We start from the raw sequence: 22,023 nt of genomic DNA on the forward strand, positions 1-22,023 counted from the left end.
AACTTTTCCCAGTTTCCCTCAACATCTTAATACTACAATTAAGTATTTAATTGTAGTTAAATTCTACAATTCTACAACCCATCATCTGCTTTCTACAACCATCATCTGCTTTCTTAGCCTACCTTCAACTCTCTCTTCACCCAATTACCATATTCATGCATCTCACCCAAATTGCAATCAACTAACCATGAGACGGGGGTTCTTCCTATGTTCTTTTTTTCAACAAATTTTAGTATGTGGCTGGGCTAGCCTCTGGAAAACATGATTTTACAAGTCTACAGAGAGAGAAAGACAAAAATAAGTTATTATGGGATATTGTGATGAATGCTATGGGCAATATAACTAACGTACAAAGAGTTGTAATGAAATAATTGTGTTTAGAATACGCTCAATCCAGCATTCTCTTCACTGAAGCAGGCCCTGAAATTTCACTGTTTCAGGAAGACTTTCTTGATGAGAACAACATAAGCCAAGAATCTGTTACATAACAGCATCATGGACCTAACTCAAACTAAACATGCAACCACTTAATTCACATATCCTCCAATTCAGCGGCTTGTTTATATAATCCTGCTATGATTAGCGATTAATGGTTTGCAAGCATCCTATAACTTCATCTTTGGAATGTACTGTCACTTTAACACATGCTTAATATCTTATTTTCAACCTCTATGAATGATCAAGTTAAGAAATTCACTCATTTGGTCAGATTCCAAGCATCAAATGTATGAAATCCCTGACTTAGCAGTGGACTGTGTTCTGACAGCTCCTAAGACTACTCTTTGAGTTTCAAAATATTTTTCCCACAGCAACACTCCTACATGTGATAATTAAGTTCTCAGGTCTACCTGCAGTCTAGTACTAATAGTACTATATAATACCTAGTGTCTCGCTAAAAAAAAAAAAAATTTCTGTGGGACCATTCATTCAAGGTTCAAACTTGAGCAGCCAAAACTACATCTCACCAAAACCCAAGCACCACAGGTTTCACCCAGCCATTCAAAGTGTGAGAAAGAGATTCCCCCAGATCCAAGCCACAAGCAGTGCCCAAGTAACTACAAGCAGTAACTCAGCAAGTTGTCTACACATTCTACAACACATTCCTAACTTTTCTTTGGTCACATGTCCATTTGAGAATATGATGAGAGTCATAAGCCCTCTCCTAAGAAAAACGCACATGGATGTCTGTGAACCCCAGGTAAAGAACCCCAACTGCAAAGTGTAGGGTCCACACATTGAACTGTACATCATTAAAGACCAGTACTGTCCAATGTATGTCCAATATAGCGAGAGCCACATATGTAATTTTAAATTTTCTAGTAGCTACATTCATTAAAAAGGTAAAAACCAGTGAATTTTAGTGATACATTTTATTTAACCAAAAATACCCAAAATACGATTATTTCAACATGCAATCAACATAAAATTAATGAGATCTTTTGCTTTCTTTTTTTTCCCACATTCAGGCTCTGAAATCCCATGTGTATTTTACATTTATGGTACATTTTAATTCAGACTAGGCGTATTTCAAGTATCAGTCACATGTGGCTCGTGGCTACTGTATTACACAGTTTTGCTAGACCATACAGTGTATACCCAACAATTCTCAAGCCCTCTGGGCTCAGTATCCCTTTGCAGTCTTAAAAATTATGGAAGACCCCAGACAGCTTTCGTTTATGTGAGTTATACCAATTTGCATTTACCAGATTAGAAATTAAAACAGAATTTTTTAATGTTTATTAATTCATTTAAAATAATAATAAAAATATTACACATCAATATACATGACATTTTGTTAAAAATAGCTGTATTTTTCGAAACAAAAATTTAGAAAGGAGAATGGCAATGCTTTACATTTTGGCAAAGCTCTTTAATATTTGCCTTGATAGAAGACTGCTGGATTCTCATACCTGCTTCTGCAGTAGATCTTCCGTGATGTGGTTCTGGCTGAATGAAGCATATGAAGAAAATCTAGCCTCACACATACATGAAGAGGAAAAGATAAAAGACTATTAAGATAGTCTTTTACAATAACTATGGATATTCTTCTCTGCTATTGTAGCAAAACATAACAGTTAGTGGTTTCTTAAAGGTCACTGCAACGTGGTATCTAAAACCACATCACTGAATTTTTTGCACTGTTACATTAGAAGCCAATGGTCGATATTGTATTTGTAACATCATGTATTTGGAAAATAACAGTTCACCAAATTTCCCATTACCCTTTTTTAAAAATCATATTTGTTAATATTATCACCTATCTCCTCAGAAAAGCCTTTAAGTGACGGGAAGCTGTCAAGTTCACAATGGCAGATATAAGTTTTCCAAAATTCTAATTTTCTTTTGAAAGCTCAAACTCTATCATTAAAAACAGTTGTTTTCCTTGTAGTGACAGGCTCACTTAATTGAGAAAATGTCTGCCAAATACCCAAATCTAAATAAATAACCATAGTTTGTCAGTCATTCTTGCAAATAAACAGAGTCTTCCATGAAAAAAGCAGCAGGTTCAGGACACAACTCAATCACCTAAGTGCTTTTCTCAATTACACCACTATACTTCATTATACAGCAAGTGCTTTATGTATACTTCCCATTTCTTCACATACTAAAAAGATGCGTACTGGGCTTCCCTGGTGGCACAGTGGTTGAGAGTCCGCCTGCCGATGCAGGGGACACGGGTTCGTGCCCCGGTCCGGGCAGATCCCACATGCCACGGAGCGGCTGGGCCCGTGAGCCATGGCTGCTGAGCCTGAGCGTCCGGAGCCTGTGCTCCGCAACGGGAGAGGCCACGACAGTGAAAGGCCCGCGTACTGCCAAAAAAAAAAAAAAAAAAAAAGATGCGTACTTACGAATGACCAGTAATAACCACATGAAAAGATGTTCAACATACGAATGACCAGTAATAACCACATGAAAAGATGTTCAACATCACTTATCTTTAGGAAAATGCAAATCAAAACTGCAATGATACACCACTTCACATCCATTTGGATGGCCATTATAAAATTTAAAAAAGAAAATAGCAAGTGTTGGTGAGGATGAGGAGAAATCGGAACCCTTGTACACTGCTAGTGGGAATTTAAAATGGTGTAGCCACAATGAAAACAGTATGGCATTTCCTCAAAAAATTAAACATAGAATTTTTCACATACTAATCCAGCAATTCTGCTTCTGGGTACATACCAAAAAGAAATGAAAGAAAGGACTTGAGTAGATATTTGTACACTTACATTCATAGCAGCATTATTCACAATAGCCAAAAACAACCGAAATGTGTCCACCGATGGATGACTAAACAAAATGCGATATATACATACAAAGGACTATTATTCAGACTTAAAAAAGAAATTCTGATACATGCTACAACATGGATGAATCTTGAAGACATTATACTAAATGAAATAAGCCAATCACAAATGCACAAATATTGTAAGATTCCAATTATATGAGGTACTTAGAATAGTCAAATTCAGAGGGACAGAAAGTAGAATAGTGGTTACCAGGGGCTGGGGAAAAGGAGGAATGAGGAGTTAGTGATTAATGGATACTGAGTTTCAATTTGGGAAGATGAAGAAGTTCTGGAGATGGATAGTGGTGATGGTGGCATAACAATGTGAATGTACTTAATGCCACTGAACTGTAAACTTAAAATGGTTAAAATGGTAAATTTTATGTTATGTGTATTTTACCACAAGCAGGGGGAAAAAAAAGACATGGACTCAAGAGCCAAGATTGAGAAAAGACTTTTTACTGCTTCATCAAGGACGTTAAGAAAAACTGGCTTTAAAACAACAACAACAACAAAAAAATGAGTGCCTGTGACAGTGAAGAATACAATGACTACTAATACATTTTGGTGCCAACTGCGTAGATTTGTCTTAAAGCAGCTTTAACCCCCACCACTGCTTTTGAACCATCAGTGCAAATGCCAGTACAGTGTAAAAGGCAATTACGTCTTAGAAGTACCACGAAAATAATTTTGACCTGATAGACCCCCTCAAAGGGTCTGAGGGATCACTCCCCCTGGGGCCCACAAACCACACTTTGAGAACCATTACTGAAGCCTATTTTTTCAGAAAAGTCAATGACAGAAAGAAAGAGACATGAAAAGACCACAAAAAAAGCTTTATTTTCATTTTTGTTTGTCTTTTAAGATGAGAAAAACAGGTTGATATGCTGAATAGATATAGTAAGTAATAAGGAACAAGTAGAACACAGAAGAAAAATCATATAACTAATGGAGAAAAAAAGAGGAGGGAAAAGATAATCAGGGGGTGTAGTCTCTAAAGTTGGAAGTAAAGGAGAGACAGATACTAGAGGTAGATGGGGGGTGGGAGGGGTTATACTTTGGCTTATAAAAAAGCTCTAAGTCCTGGGGATATAATGTGACTACAGTTAATAATACTATATGTATATTTGAAAGTTGCCAAGAGAGTAGATCTTGAAAGGTCTCATCAGAAGAAAAAAATTCTGTAACTATGTGTAGTGATGTTAACTAGACTTACTGTGGTGATCATTTCACAGTATATATAAATATGGACTTATTATGTTGCATATCTGAAACTAATATAATCTTATATGTCAATTATATCTCAATTTAAAAAAAAACTCTCTACTTAGAAAAATAGACATTAAATAAATGCTTCTTGATAATGATGGTGATAGTCCCATAGTTTAATAAAAAATATTAAGAAATTTTCTTTTGGTATTTTTAAATCATAGATCAAGGACCATTCCATTCTAACTTTTCACTTGCATGTGTATAAAAATATGCCACACATATCACAGAAGTAATGTTGTGTCATTTTTAAGAAAAATTTTATGGTGTCACATGAATTTATTTCCTGCAAAAACTCAGAAGTATAGTACTCCAGGCTTAAGTCAGATGCATATGTGCTATGATCTAAAACAAAACTTGAAAGAACCGGTGTCTTTTTATTTTGAATAAATGTAACACAAACTGGTTAAATGAAATACAAAAGGGGATTTGATATTACAGCACATCATACGCTAAGCTTTAAAGTTCCCATAACCTTGAACTAGGAACAGAAGGAAGTAGGGGATAAGAAGTCAGCTATTTCTCTTCTCTTCACTTTCCTCCCTACCAGGAGTTCCCAGATACTGCTACGCTAGATTCAAATGAAGAAGCTAAAATAATGTGATTTTATGTTACTTACTTCACAGTTCACAAACACATTATTTCACTTAGGACTGAATCTTTCTAGACTGAGACAACAAACTAATTTGGGGGAAGTTGCAATTTTAAACCTTTTCATATTAATCCTGACATCTTAAACAACTGCAACACATAGTTTGATGGCCTCAGCAAGGAGCACAGTGGAAAAACTTTAACTCAAAAATGTTTGAGTCCACCTCAGACTCCTCAGGTACCCATTAATACTCCAGCTGCTTCCAGAATATTAAAAGTCCCCTGGACCCTTAAGCCTGCTTGAAGTCCCACTCCACTCAAAGGCCAATGCTTGAATGTGCGCAAGAGCCAATTAAGGAGGGCACATGGTAGAAAAAGTGCTAAATTAAAGTCCTGAGACCTAAATTCTGCCCTCCACAACCAGCACTAACAGTGTAACTTTGGTTCATCCCTTACTCTATTTTTTCATAGTTAAATAAGGGCACTGAAATTGGATAATTGCTACAATTACGGGAGATATAACGGCGCAGCAGCATTTAAAAAGAAAGACTGCTAGTCCAGCAACACCAACTCCAGTTAATAGACTACTGGGGATCCTCTCTGAAGGAAGCTGAGAAGGTCTTTGCCTTAACTCAGATTCTTGTACACCACCCACCATCCCTATCCCTTTATTTAGTCCTCCAAAAAGCAAAACTCAATAGAATTGACCTCAGGTTTTTTATGGGTTTTTTTTGCGGTACGCGGCCCTCTCACTGTTGTGGCCTGTCCCGTTGCGGAGCACAGGCTTCGGACGCACAGGCTCAGCGGCCATGGCTCACGGGCCCAGCCACTCCACAGCACGTGGGATCCTCCCGGACCGGGGCACAAACCCGTGTCCCCTGCATCAGCAGGTGGACTCTCAACCACTGCGCCACCAGGGAAGTCCCAGAATACACATAATGGCCCACCATAACCTTTTAAAATACACGTAGCCTTTATTAAGAAAGACAGCCACTATTCTAAAGTGAGAACAAATTTGAACCTTAACTCTGTAAATAGGAGTTTCTCATGCTAGAAATTTATAGGACAACAAAATGGTTACATCCAACTTTGAACATGATGGATTCATATAGCACCTTGCAAACTCACTTCTAACATTCCTTACAGACAGGATACTATGCGCAAAATGACAAACACATGTTTGTTCAATCCATGTATTTGCAACATTTCTAAATTCCCACTTCAGTGAGCTGAAAAACATAAACCAGTAACAGCTAGTTCACCAGGTTTTAAAAATATATAACTATCAATTTGGATCGAGATCCTTAGAATTGTAAAAATAATATTTTGCTAAAAGATGAAAAATTAACAAAGATTTAACAATCTGGTTAACTCTTCACTAGGATTTGAACTAGGCTAGTTGGTAAACAAACAAACAAAAACCTCTTTAGGTCTATATTACTGCAGTACAACACTAGTTAACTATCTTACAAACTTCTGTCATTGATCACAAAAGAGACTATTAAAAGCCTAAGCACAGGGACTTCCCTGGTGGCACAGTGGCTAAGGATCCGCCTGCCAATGCAGGGGACATGGAATCGAGCCCTGGTCCAAGAAGATCCCACATGCCACAGAGCAACTAAGCCCATGCACCACAACTACTGGGCCTGTGCTCTAGAGCCTGCAAGCCACAACTACTGAGCCCGTATGCCACAACTACTGAAGCCTCCATGCCTAGAGCTCACACTCCGTAACAAGAGAGGCCACCCAATGAGAAGCCCGTGCACCACAATGGAGAGTAGCCCCCGCTCGCTGCAACCAAAGCCCGCGCACAGAATGAAGACCCAATGCAGCCATAAATCAAATAATTTTTTTAAAAAAAAAGCCTAAGCACAGCTAAGCACATACTCATCCTACTTCTGGAAAAGTAACTCAAAACACACGTCCTACTGATCATGACTCAGTGGCATCATTTTTTTGTACACAAAGAATAGATAGGCCATTAACATTCAGTAGGAAAGACTCTGTTATGCAGGCCAGAGAATGAAGAAGTGGATCATGACCAGTGATGCATAATCCCACTCCCTAGAAAAATAGTCCTGACAACACTCATTAAGTAAAATATTTTACTGTATTATGTGTAAGTCATTTTCGTACTAATATCTTAATGATTCTAGAATGAATATTAAAATTTAGACTAACCACTGACCATCTCATTCAAAAGACAATACTTAAGTATGTAAAAAGCTCCAGCCAGCCTGAACAATGGCCCAACCACAAAAAAATTAAGGAAAATAAGTAAATACAGCAATTAGGCAAGCAAAGGAGTGTGCTGAAAACCTCTCTTCCAGGAAACCAAAGAAGAAACAGAAGAATGCTGAGGGTGATAATGATTAGTTACTAAGAAAAGCATAAAGACTTGGTAGCATGCTACCCTCTGATCTGTTACACTAAAGGCTACAAATTTCCTAATCTAAAAAAAAAAAAATTCAGTGTTTCTCTACCTAGAAAATGATCACTTCTGATATCACAGACTAGTCAGAGGGGTTTCCCAAAGTAATGATCATATGTTCCTGCACACAGAGCATTAAGGAGATGAGACCCCTCCCTTCTTGCTAATCTCTCATTCTCTTAGATTCTGGCTGTCACATTAAACCTTGGTACTTATCAGCCACTCAAGAGAAAGCCATAGCCACTTGATCATTTCCAACATTACTTTCTTAAGATTAGCTACTCAGAGCACATACTTTAGGCCTCTTCAGCTTGCTCTCTCTGTCCCACAGTAGTAGCTTTCTTAAAGATGCCATGGGTCAAGGGAACTTAGGCTGGAATATTTCTGAGAGTCATACCTAATAAAAAGAGCAATGCAGTACGCACAAAACAAAGATGTACTGTTCCTGTAATCATAACAAAAATAAAACAAGCTAGAAATCCAAAAATAAATCTGGTTGTATTTTTTTCATCCATCTAGATAATACTGTACCTACATTATCATCAAACATATCTACTTATTTTAATTTCTATAAAGGGACACAACTTGAAAAACAGGGCCAATCTGCTCCTAAATATCAACTGAACAGCAGGATATGTCAAATCCAATTGACAAATCTGTCAATTGTTTTACAGTAAATTTTTTTTTTTTTTTTTTTTTTTTTTTTGCATTACGCGGGCCTCTCACTGTTGTGGCCTCTCCCGTTGCGGAGCACAGGCTCCAGACGCGCAGGCTCAGCGGCCACGGCTCACGGGCCCAGCCACTCCGCGGCACGTGGGATCTTCCCGGACCAGGGCACGAACTCATGTCCCCTGCATCAGCAGGTGGACTCTCAACCACTGCGCCACCAGGGAAGCCCTACAGTAAATTTTTACTGGCCTTCTGACTGCTGTTCAGTTCAAAAACTCAATCTCTTACAAATGTACTGAATACCTATCATGAGTACAGCACTGCAAGAGATATAAGATGAACATAAGCCAAACCTTAAAGGAGCTTTTAATCTTGCAGTAGAGGAAACTTTTTATTAGACATTTTCTTGAAATAGAACAAAGCTGTGTAAAATAAGTGCAATATGAGCAAGAGTTGCTACACAGGGCACCAAAGGAAGGCATAATTACACTCATTTGGTTGCGAACAGGGTTTCATGGAAAAATAAAGATTGCAAATAACTAACTGTATTTTAAATGTATTCTGCAAGATCTGATTTCAACAGGATTGGGGAGGCAGGTGTCTGCATTCTAAGCAAATGTAACAACATAAGCTGAAAAACAGGCATGAGAAAGCATCAGAGAAGTGCAGAAGATATCAAGTACATACGCAATAGTGATATACACCTAGGGTTGGAGTGAGAGATTAAGGCTGGAGAGGGGCTTGGGGATCACATTACAGAGGACCTTGAATCCCAGAGTAATGAGTCTGCATTTCACTTCGTTAGGCAAATAAGAGGGTGACATAATCAGAAGTCCACTTCAGAGAGAATAAATTTGAAGGAATACAAGTGTTGATTTGGTGAGTAAAGAGCCTAAAAAGGGAGGGATAATCCACATAAGAACTTACTTCTTTTTTTTGTTTGTTTGTTTGTTTTTTTAAACATTTATTTTATTGAAGAATAGTTGATTTACAATGTTATGTTTATTTTCTCCCGTTGCGGAGCACAGGCTCCGGACGCGCAGGCTCAGCGGCCGTGGCTCACGGGCACAGCAGCTCCACAGCATGTGGGATCTTCCCGGACCGGGGCACGAACCCGTGCCCCCTGCATCGGCAGGTGGACTCTCAACCACTGCGCCACCAGGGAAGCCCAAGAACATACTTCTTTAAGAAGTATTAGGGACCCAAACTAGAGCTGACGGCACTACAAACAAAAGTAACGTTCCTCACACATATCATGGTTAAATTTTCTATCCGTAAACTCACTCAGATAAAGTATAACCATACCCTTCCTCATATATTCTTTACAAATAAAAACTTGAAAAACAAGAAAGTTTCTTTACTTCCAGATACCCTAAAATACATATATTATAAATGAGTCACCTGGAGAACACAAGTTACTAAAATGACAAAAGCAGCAACTATGGCCGTGCGTCCTTTGAAATTAAATAGTACTCTGAAATGCCACACAATTTTATTTGAGCACCCATCCCCTACCTTAAGGCTACCACATAAGGCAACTTCTTATTAAAGACTTTTTCCCAATGATTAAGAAATAATTTTATACCGTGGAATAAAAAATAAATTGCTACCTTATATTGAAGTTTGCCCAAAAACTCAAATGCATGATAATCAAACACAATCCTTTCATTACAGTCTCAATCCTAAAACTGTTCATCATTATCCCTTCTTTCTCATGCTCCTCTCTTATCAGCAGGAGAAGTAAAATTCAGTTATATAGACAGAATCAGAGAATGCTAAAATGGAAAAGGATGTTACAGGTTCATCTTTACCCACTTCATTTTTTTTCCTTGAGGAAACTGAGGTCAAAATGTCACAATGTGTGGACAATGCTTTTTGCACAGGGATGTTCTTTACTTTCTATTTATAATGTCAAAAACTGGAAATAAGTTCAACAAAAAATTGTATTGGAACGGTAGACTATGGTATATTGATGATTCTGAAAAATTCTGATTTTGAAGAACTTTAATTATATGTAAATGTTCACAATACTACAAAAAAAAAAAAAAAAGATCCCACATGCAGCAGAGCAACCAAGCCCGTGCACCACAACTACTGAGCCCACGCACCCTCAACTACTGAAGCCTGCACACCTAGAGCTCGGCAACAAGAGAAGCCAGAAGCCACCACAATGAGAAGCCTGTGCACAACAAAAGTAGCCCCCGCTCGCCGCAACTAGAGAAAGTCCACACACAGCAACAAAGACCCAATGCAGCCAAAAAACATTAAAAAAAAAAAATAATAAAAAAATTTAATTAAAAAATAAAGTAAATGCAAAAAAGTTAAAAAAAATGTCACAATGTGAGTTAGTGGCATTAACTGGGATTAGCAGCTGGCCCGACTCCAAGTTTTGCCTTTTTTTTTTAATAGTTTCCTCCAAGAAGGCATCATTTCAAAATTTAATATAATGTTAAAATAGGAAAACTAGTAGCGACAATTTTTTCACATTTTAAAATAATATCCATTGCAAAGTGCCTCTCCAAAGGTTACGTCCCAAACTATGCCCTTAATGTTACTGGAATTCTAAGACAAACCCAAAATTCCAAAAACAAAATCCCTCTGTGGAAAGGCCCAACAACCACTTTCCTCCAGAGTTTTGAAACTTAGCATAAATGTGCTGACTGAGCTCATTTGTAAAGATGATACACACAGACAGAGAATCTCCAAATTAACTAAGTGCCCAACTATTTAAAATGGCTCAGTCATTAACCACTCAGTGTCCCAACTGAGTCCCCTAAAAATAGTGGCTTGTGGGTACATAAATGGTTCACCAGATGGATGCAGGATAAAAAATCAGGGAATGAGCAGTCTCAAGCCTTTGCTGATGAAACCTTATGCAGCACTGAAATTGCCATTCACACTCTTAATGTCAGAATTCCAGATCAAGGTTTTAATCATTTTGATAGCTACCAAACGTGTTCTAATAAATGTGTATGTTCTACTTTAAGCTTTGACCAAAACGAAAAAAAAAAAAAAAGGAGAGAAGGGGTGAAAGAGAACCCCAGACAATACACAAGATTAGTTCCTTAGTACTAACAACATCAATTTTCTTTTTATCCCTCCTGCAGACTCCATAATGGAAAGATACTAACAAGTATTAATTTATTTCCATTATTTTTAAAATAACCAAAGACAACCTTTCCAATTTGCTCAGCACTAACCACACAAAGTTGACTACAGCTAAAAGCAAAGAAATTTGACATACCAGTGCAATTTAGCCCCTTTATTGGAGATAAATGTATAGTTTCCACTACATACTTTTGAAGTGTTGAAAATTGGGAATTATTTTAGTGTCAGTATCTTGTCCTTGAATAAAACTGCCACCTCGGGCTTCCCTGGTGGCGCAGTGGTTGAGAGTCCGCCTGCTGATGCAGGGGACATGGGTTCGTGCCCCGGTCCGGGAAGATCCCACATGCCGCGGAGCGGCTGGGCCCGTGAGCCATGGCCGCTGAGCTTGGGCGTCCGGAGCCTGTGCTCCGCAACGGGAGCGGCCACAGCAGTGAGAGGCTCGCGTATCGCAAAAAAAAAAAAAAACTGCCACCTCTAGAGAAAACATATCAGCAGACAATCAAATTTACATCTTAGGCGCTATCTCTACAATGATAACATAAACAACCCAAAAGAGAAGCATCTGTTAATAAGATTCTACGTAATATCCTTTGCTGCAAATTACTTTCATATTATTGTGAGAGCATATGCTGCTATCAAGGTCAAAATTCTATACAGCTGATTGAAACATAAAAATTACATGTGGCTGAATGCCATATAATAATTATCTAATCAAAATGATTCAGATTTTTTACAAACACAAATGTGAAACTTAATTCAGGATAAATGTAATACCTAATCTAAAAGCAAGTTACTACAATGCCAGAATCAGATTTCACTGAAAGCTTGTAACTAAATCTGAACCTAAAACTAACCCATATTGATTGAGAGACTTGGCATGCCCTGTTAGGTACTGTCACAAATTATCTTGTCAATATCACACATTACCTATTGATCTTCATAATAGGTATTAACTACGCATTACAGAAAAGGAAACAACGTTTCCTGATAGTTTAATTCAACAACAACAAAAAATTCCTGGACAGGAAGTAAGGATACAGAGATAAATAAATAAGACCCTGTCCTCAAAAAGCTCTCCATCCAAAAAAGGCTGTCAAAATCAACTGTAGAATATAAAACAATTTCACAACTGCACGTAAAAATAATTTTCTTTTAACTCACCACCTTTGCTAAATAAAGAAAAATATAATGTCAATAGAGAAAGATGACTTAAGGGGGCAGCCACATTATTCTTTCTTTGTTGTTTCAAGAAAGTTAATTTAAACAACACTTTGCCTTAAACAAACTTTGTCTTGAAACTTTGTCTTCACCAAAGTAGAAAATTCAGCGTCCCCAGACGTAAGCAGAAGACCTTTGAGGGGACAAGAACTAAAGAGCCCTCCACTGGTGCTTCTTAATTTGCAAATTAGGTCTTAAATTCTATTAAAGAATTCTGGTTAAAAAAAAAAGTCAAAAATCATTTCCTTTGAAAAGTATCTGAATGTCCATCATACAGTGAGGCAATTTTTATGACACAAAAAGCAATTAATACAGAGTCCTTTCAGCCTCAAGAATTTTACTATCTACTAGGGGCCTTGAGACAGGAACAATAATTAACCACCCTAGTGTTTCCAAGTGCTTACATAATTGTATCTCAAGACAAAAGATTAAATGTGATAAGGGGGAAAAAAGCAAACAGCTACAAATGTCCACAGGAAGAAGGGAGTGATCATAGCCAGCAGTTAGGAAGCTAGGATTAGACAGTCACAAGCAGAGTGAAAGGCAAACAGAAGATTCAATCACAGAGCAAGGAGGAGAGGAGCACACTGTGGTTGGAGCAAAAAGCATTACTAGGAAATAACCACAGCTAAGATTCAGAAGGTAGGTGAACGACTGAGCATGGACAATCATGAATGCCTGACCAAAAAAATGTGACCGGGGCTTCCCTGGTGGCGCAGTCGTTGAGAGTCCGCCTGCCAATGCAGGGGACAAGGGTTCGTGCCCCGGTCCAGGAAGATCCCACATGCCGTGGAGCGGCTGGGCCTGTGAGCCATGGCCGCTGAGCCTGCGCGTCCGGAGCCTGTGCGTCCAGAGCCTGTGCTCCACAACGGGAGAGGCCACAACAGTGAGAGGCCCGTGTACCGCAAAAAAAAAAAAAAAGTGACCAAGTAAGATGACTTCTCAGCAACACAAATGTTCCCTCCCTCCCCTTCACTCCTGAGTTTCAAGGCATCGGATTCTCCTGGTATTCCTTTGCCTCTCTGGCAGCTCCTTTTTAGTCTTTTCAGTCTTTGCCTACTCTAAATCGCGGGTTCTCAAGGCACTGTTCCTGGAGCAGCAGTATCTGCATTGATGAGCAAGTTGGTAAAAATGCAAATTACGGGCTCCGCCCAGAAATACAAAATCAAACTTTGGAGGTCAGGCTCTACAATCTGTGTTTTGCCAAGCCCTAGCAAGCCCTCCAAATAAATGATTCTGGTAAACTCTAATGTCTGAGACCAATGTTCCACAGGTGTCCTTCATGAGAGCCTTCCCCTTCTCATTCTACACCCTCTCCCTACAGCAATCCTCTCCCGGGCTTAAAATAACAGCCAAATGCTCACCAATCAGAAGTACGTGTCTCTAAGTCCAAACACCTTTGCTGAGTACTGGACAATATATTCAACTTCTCACTTGACATGTACTTCCCCTCTCAGATATCTCAACTAAACATGTCTGGAATTACTGGATATCCTCCCAACACCCCCAAACCTGTTCCTTCTCTACTCTTCCCCATCTCAATAAATAGCACCTCCTTCATCCAAGAAGTACATAAGCAAGTCATTCTTCACACTTCCTACAACACCCACCTCCATCCAATCCACAACCAGGTCTTCCCATTCAAGCATTAGTAACATTAGGCTCCATCCCCACTGCCATCATCTTAACTAACCTAATTTGTATACCTCTTAAACAGTCTCTATAGAGCAAACACCATGATCTTACGAAAATACAAATCAGAGCATGTCACGGCCCTAATTTAAATCCTTCAGTAGCTTCCCATTGCATTTTCAGACAAAATCTAAAATCCCCAACATGGCATACAAAGACCTGGATCCTGGTCCTCTCCAAAACCACCTTGGGTCCTTCTTCCATGTGGTTCATTCATGATAGTCCATAGCTCTGGACATAATTCACTTCCTGAAACTCTTCCCCACATAGGAATTTCTCTCTTCATGACATACTCCATACCACGCCACCTTCATACCTCTGCCTTTACTTAACTCTCCTCATACTTCAGAGTTCTGCTAAAATGTCAAAAAAAAAACAAGCCTTCCTTCATCCTCCAATACAAATTGAATCAGTTATTCTCTCATGAAACCCTATGCTTTCTTCTCATGACAATTATCAAAATTGTTAACTACATTAACCTGATTAATTCTGTTTAATATTTATCTTCTACACTAGACTGTAAGTTCCATAATGCCAGAGAAACACCTGTTTTGTTCTCTGCTATATAAATAGCACCTAGTACAGAGGCTGGCATTTAAAAAAAAAAGGCATTTAATAGTTAGGGAATAGTAACAGTTGCTGATATCTTTACTAAATCCTCCACTCTGCTTTGTTATCTCTCAAGAACTTTTACTTCCATGTTACTGGGTAGCCACAGATAATTCCTGCAAATGAGATACCATGCTTAAAGATTCTTACTGATTTATCCTGCAAGGTCAGATGTACCTTACTACCTTCCTGTAAAATTAACAATAAGAATTGACACCTAGCCCAAATTCACCCTACTCTAAGCAGTTAACTCTGAGAGCTACTGAGCTACTTTTACAGAACTCTAGTAAATTCCTGGCCTCCAATTACTGACAGTGCCAACAACCCCCATGCCCATGTCAGAAAGTCCTATGCATCCAATCATATTCAAAATACCACTCCTGGGCTTCCCTGGCGGCGCAGTGGTTGAGAGTCCACCTGCCGATGCAGGGGACGCGGGTTCGTGCCCCGGTCCGGGAGGATCCCACGTGCCGCGGAGCGGCTGGGCCCGTGCGCCATGGCCGCTGAGCTTGCGCTTCCGGAGCCTGTGTTTCGCAGCGGGAGAGGCCACAGCGGTGAGAGGTCCGCGTACCAAAAAAAAAAAAATTTTTTTAAATACCACTCCTATCCAGTCCCATAACCTCATGATTAGACTATGTTAACAAATTTTGGATGGTGTCCTGCTCTCTACGCTCCCCATAAGTCCACTTTTCACCAAAGACACTTAGGGGAAAAACTCTCCTACTTGACAACCCACTCTTCCCATTATCAATCAATATTAAATTCTTCTGACTAGCACTGAAGGTATACAGAGGTATATGATCCAAAAGCAGTCCTACGTTTTAGTAAAAACTTGGACGGTTACATTGAATTATATGTGCTTGAGAATTTGACACTGTTACAAGCTAAAATTCACATATAGCTCTACCTCATTTCTACAGCCCGATGCTGAAATTCCACTCCTGAAACTAAATTGTTTTCGAGGAAAACCATAAAAATGGCCCATTGTGATATCCTCTCAACTTTGAGCAAGAACTAAAAAGGTGCAAGTTGTCAGCATTTTCAAACATCTATATACTTAACTAGAAAGAGATTATGATACAAAGTGTATATTTCAGAAAGGAAACTACACCAATAGTTTAGTTATAACATACAACGTAAGTATACTCCTGAGAATGTGGGTTTTTTAAATATATATAATATATAAAACATGTATGTGCATGTAAATATATACGTACATACACATACCTATACATACATACATATACAGATGATCCTCATTATTTGGAGAGTTCATATTTGTGAAGTTGCTTACTTGCTAAAATTTATTTGTATCCCCGAAATCAATAAAATATCCCAATATCAATACAATGGCACTTTCATAGTTATTTGCAGACATGCGCATAGTGGTGAAAATTTTGAGTAAGCCAGCTGGAATCAACAAGGTATTGCTCTGCCTTGTTTCAGCTCTCACTGCTATAAACAAGGGCCCTTTTCAAGGTCTATGTAGTGTCATGTTTTTCTCATTTTTGTGTTTTTTATTGGTGATTTTGTTGTTTAAAATAGCCCCCAAGCATAGAGCCAAAGTGTTGTCCATCTAGCGTTTCTTAGTGCAAGAAGGCTATGATGTCCCTTACAGAGAAAATCTGTATATTCACTAAGCTTCATTTAGGCATGAGTTACAGTACTGTTGACCATTAGTTCAATGTTAACAAGTCAACAATATATATTAAACAAGGTGTCTTTAAACAGAAACACACATAAAACAAGGTTATACAGTGACTGGTTGACAAAGATGCTGTAAACACAGGCTTGCGGTACCCTGACACTATTTCCCCTAGGAACAATGATTCAGTATTTGCTAAATCACTGGTCACAGCGACTTTATAGAACGTGACTACTGTGAATAATGAGAATCAAGTATGTATTTGAAGGGGGGGGCGGCAGCACTCACACCAGGTTTATTGAAGACTCAAAGACACTGCAGAGGTCATTCTGAGCAAGCTGCCTGTATTTGCAGTAGCATGGCAAAAACACCTCAGGACACAGCATCTACAGGGTCTTGCCTCTATTTAAACAACACTGACACAAAGCAAAAATGTAAAATCAACTAAGTTTGTTTTTTGATCTGTCTTTGCTTCTACCCTTTTCCCACTCAGTGGTACACCTCTCCCCAATTCAGGTACTCTAAACTCTACAGTAACGCCTTTTCACAAGCACTTGCCCTAATCTTACAATTGGGCAAATGTATCTGTAAATTACTGAATGATCATTCTTGAATGTAAACCACGTTTGTGCTTAAACATCTGATCTAAATTGTAGCATTACTTATTTGGAAAGAAGAGATGATATTAAGCATATGAAATAACAATATGTTGTCAGGATCAAAAAGTAAACCGAATATAGATAATTTCGGTTGTGTGCGTGCTGAAATAGAAGAAATACACAAGGAACAAAGCCTAGGCCTCAGCCTTCCCTCTGGGGTGTTGGGTTGGGGAAGCGCCATCTTCCAAAAGAGTTTGTTCAACGCTTGCTTCCTCCTAGCACTTGATTACGGATTTTTCCAAGAGAAATGACAAATTTATGGCAAAAGTAAGTGCAACACTCTAACAGTGACATTAGTGACTGAAACATTTTTTTAATTTGTGTGTGTGTGTGCTTGAGCACTCCCCTTTTGAAATTCATTTGTATTTGCATCTTCCAAAATTACTTCTTTTTTATTGAAAATGGTTTGCTCAGGGTAATGACAGGACATGCATGGAGCAGCGGTAGAAGCTACCAAAGTCTAACTTGATGAAATGTCAATGATTTCTTATTAAGTAAAAGACCCATCTGGGATTTAGTGAAATGAAGTGAGTAATATTATTCAAGCCACCCTGCAGTTATTACAACAATTCAAAAACAGAAGTACAGCATGTGAGTTAACAGCCATGTCTTCTTAAAACCTATAGCTTAATCTACGACTCAAACACTTGAAGTTAACGTATAATAAAGAACTAGGAACTTTTACAGCATGGTAAATCCGTCTATCAACACCAATTACCATACATACATTCATTATTTGACAAGCTAAAGATCCTCCTCCCACCTAAGGTTCAGCTAGGCTCATTATTGGGGGCAATGGCTTGCAAAACAATGACATCCATCCTGAATAATTCAAGATTTCTTTCTCTTTAGAATATTGTATAGACAAAATCTTCAGGTTTTTCTTTTGTACTAATTTGCTATTGTTTATGGCATTTCAAAAAACACAAGTGGAATCTCAGTCTACTGTCTCCAAACCACATCAACTGACCCTCAGAGAACCAAAACTACTGTCTTTGATTTCTTCTCTCTTAATCTTGAAACTTAGAAGGGCAAATTATCAACAAATTATTTCTTGAGAAATTTTTAAGTATTTTTGTAATATCATTCTGCAGTTAAAAACTCAAAAGTCAGTGAAGTATGCAATGAAACAAGAGTATTTCTTACAAGCCAATTATACAAGAAATACAAAACTAAAAGTGTAGGATTTTTTTTTCAATGGAGCAAACTTTTTTGTAAGCAGACTCTCAACTGTTGACATAGTCTGATAAAGATAATGAAGGATCGAACACAAAACTTCTCAAGTGAAAGTTAACCTGCTTTCATATCGTCTTTTAAAGTCTTATCAAACAAGACACACCGAAAGGGTGTGACTAGCACCCTACATGATAGAGAAGATTCTAAAAAACAAAGATAAGTGGACTTCAAGTTTACCTGCTCCCCCAAAGCAACCTACTCACTGAATTTGGGGCAAAGTATCACCTCCATCACGCGCACGCACAGAAATAAATTGTTTTTCAACTGATGACTGAGCAGCAGCAAACCCAGGCTGAACACTCGGGGCTGCAGAGTCCTGTGCCCTGCGTCGCGAGTGGTGAGGCCAACGCTTGACACCCCCCTGAGCCACAGCGGGTAAGAGCCCCAATCCTGCTCGATCTGACCCTTTAATGAGTCACTGGTCTAATCATGACACCGCAGCACTCGCTAAGACGGTTCCTATTTATTTCTTTGCGTCAAGAAGCACTGAAAATGACAAACTCGTACTGAAAGAACTGTGCACAGGTCAGAGTTGCCGGCGGCGAGAAAAGCCGACTTACGAGCGAGAGCCCGAGCTACTCTAAAAGCCCCCGCTGGCCCAGCAGAGGAGGCAGAAGGGGTTAGAGTGAGCCGGGAAGGCGAGGAGACAAGCGGGCGAGGACCTGGAGAAGCTACCGCCACACCCCAGCCCTCCCTCACCTGCCGGCCCGAGCCTCCCCGGGCGCCCGTACCTTCGGCCAGTGACTCCTCCAGGGTGACCTGGTAACGGCCGACCGCAAACACCCGGACCCCCATGGACGAGCTACCAGAGCCGGCCCCGGCCCCGCCGGCCCCGCCACCCGCCGCTCCACCGCCGCCGCCGCCGCCCTCCGACTTGGGCATTCGAGAGAACTTCTTCATGGTCCCGCCGGCGCGCTGGAGGGCGCGGGGCGCGCGCAAGGGCGAGCGAGAGGGTGAGGTGCCCGGTCCGGCACGCGGCCGGGCGTCCGCGAGGGGTCGCCGCCCCTCGCTCGTCCGAGCGTCCGAGAGCGCTACGGCCTGCCGAGCCTCACATTCCGCGCGCGCCGAGCGCACAGCCCCGGCCCCGCCGCCCGCTCCGCGGCTCCGCTGCAGCTGCCGGGCTCCCGCAGAGGGCGGCGAGGAGGGCGGGGACAGGGCGGGGCGCGAGGGGGCGGGCCCGAGTGCGAGGGCGACGCGGCCGCCTCCGCCAGTGTCCCGGGCGCCCTAGCAGCCGCACCAGGACGGACTGCGAGCCCCGGAGGAGGGCGCAATGGAGGGAGATGGCGAAGGGGGCGGGGCGACCGGCCCCTCCGCGGAGTGGGCTGGTCCGCTCAGGCCGCACACTCTCTGGACAGCATCCCGCGGCACCGCTGCCACCCCAGTCGAACCCGCGCCGCCCGCCACTCGAGGCCGTTGGCGGCGCGGCGCCCCTGCCGACCGTTCACTGAGGCCAGGCGCCCCGCGCAGGCGCGTGGCCTGCGCCGCCGGAAGTGACGGTTCCGGCTCTTGTCACGTGGAGGGGGGATGGGAAGGAGATGGGGGGGTTGGGGACGAGAACGAGGTCCGGAATCCCGGGTCTGGGGTCCTGGCTAGGAGGGTTCAGGCCTGGCTCCTGGGGACCTGGCTTCGAGCAGGGAGGTGGCCCGGGGACCGGTTTTCGCGCTGGCTCTGCGCGGTGTCTGTCATCTCGGCCAGGAGTTGGTATGTTACTCTGGGGGCTTAAAAATGCCAACAACTTTACCCCCGATAACGGACTTCTCGCTGCATTTCTAAGCTGGTTCTCCAGAGCTTCTCCCCTGAGAATCTTCTTCCGCCCGCCCACCCCGAGCGTGGGAGGTGGGAGCAGCGCGGAACTGGAGCGGATTCCAGGAACCCAACTTCTAAAGCCGTGGTGTCGCACGCTAACAGACGCTTGTGCTAGGGAGCGTTTTGCGGTTTATAAATGATTTAGGAGTACTTTCAGAATCTCGTGTGTGCTGTGCAATAGCCCTGTGAAGTATTCAGAGCAGGTATTAAGCCCGTTTAGAGACTTTTCATCACCTTTGGCTAAGAGAGCTTAACGGACTCGCCCAAGGTCACATGGCTGGCTTGTGATAGAACTGTGACTACAAGGGCCATCCTTTGATACTTAGTTTCATACTTTGGGCCATCCGGGAAAAGTAGGTTAGGGTCAGATGGTTGAAAAACGGCAGATTTAGGACTTTGGAAGCAAAACCAGCCATTGGTTCCCCCTTCCTCCTTTAACAAAGAGATTTGCCCATTTAAAAAAGAAAAAAGACCAGTGTGCATCCATTTCATAAACTGCAGGAATCTCAACGCCTGCAGGGTGAGGCAGGCAAAGTGAACGTGGTGTTAAGACGTTCGGGGTGGCAGGGAATGGGAAATCATTGAGCATGTGTACAGAAAGCAGCCGATTCTCAAATCCAGCCTGCTTTCCCCCCACACACCCCGTATGAATACAGGCCCACTGTGGCCAAAGGTTCCGTTTCTTAAAAGAAGCCAAAAATCTGGATTTTTTTCTAATATGGCATTTCCAGATTTTTTAAATGTAGGCCAAATAAATTGTGCCTGCGGGACTCCAGTCTGAACCTTCTATGAAAGTAGATGATGTGGTTCTATCCCCATCCCTGTTTCTTTATCCAGCTTTTTAATGAGATACGGGCAGAAACGTTAGAAAATGTGCTTAGGCAAAAGACTTTGCGCTTAAAATCTTCCATTTTTTTCTTCCCCTCTGCTATTTCAAGAGAACCTATTTCTGACAACATTAAAACAGTGCTCTGGATTTGGGCATCTTTGCTGCATAACCCGCTAAGCTAAAATTCTTCGTCCAGAGACCTGACCTTTAAAAGTCCAGCTCAATGGAAGTCAGATATGCCAGATCATTGATGTGGTGTGACAGTTGGGGATTTCCATTCAGAAATAAGCGGACCATTCTCCTTACTGTGGGGATTCACTGTGGAGTCTCATTCCTACAATATTTGAATTATATTTTTTCAAGCCAAATAACTGAGAAATTTAGCCATTTCATACAATCTAAACTGCAAATCAGCCTAACATACAAAGTTGAGGCCTAATACATATTCATCTGATGACAACACAAGAGTAAATGAAGTCTCCTGGGAGCCAATTTACCACAATTGCTGTGGTTTAAAAAAAAAAAAACTTCTGTGTACCCAAATAACCTGACTTCTGATATATGGAAGTTGATAATTAATTTAAGGCATAGATCCTCTCTCAAAAATTATGGGTAACACTAAGCAATGTGTTTAATTTTTCATCAAGCATATAACAAAAATTTGAATATTGTTTGATCTTCTCAGAATGTTAACTCCACAATATTCTATGACAAACATGTTACTAATAAGAATGCAGAAACATTGTATTACTAATAAGAAGAATGCCAAGCATTTACAAACACTATCAAAAGATGTTGATATTAACTGTCAGATTGTGTCCTCCTAGCAACTTTCAAAATTGTGTCCATAAACCGATTTGTAGGCAGAAAATGAGATACTAATCAGTGGAAAAACTATTGAGAATTCTAGTCTTTTAGTTTTGCACTCATTTCACTTTGGTTTCCTGTTGGAAATTAAAATCTCTAAAAGAA

General features: G+C 40.8%; 1 protein-coding gene across 3 annotated transcripts in view; it reads right to left on the reverse strand.

Annotated features, from left to right (window-relative positions):
* The window catches only part of BMP2K (BMP2 inducible kinase), a 126,366-nt gene extending 106,878 nt beyond the window's left edge, over positions 1–19,488 (reverse strand). For 2 of the 3 annotated variants that reach the window (XM_060147963.1, XM_060147962.1), the window contains exon 1: positions 19,148–19,488. In XM_060147963.1, coding sequence (XP_060003946.1) covers positions 19,148–19,316 — 169 coding nt within the window. In that variant the 5' untranslated portion in view covers positions 19,317–19,488. Of the gene's footprint in view, positions 1–186; positions 276–19,147 lie in introns of all 3 variants that reach the window. The other variant, XM_060147964.1, reaches the window with a different exon arrangement.
* Positions 19,489–22,023: the final 2,535 nt, after the last annotated feature.

The sequence above is a fragment of the Lagenorhynchus albirostris genome, chromosome 4 (assembly GCF_949774975.1).
Source record: "Lagenorhynchus albirostris chromosome 4, mLagAlb1.1, whole genome shotgun sequence".
Taxonomy (NCBI): Eukaryota; Metazoa; Chordata; class Mammalia; order Artiodactyla; family Delphinidae; genus Lagenorhynchus; species Lagenorhynchus albirostris.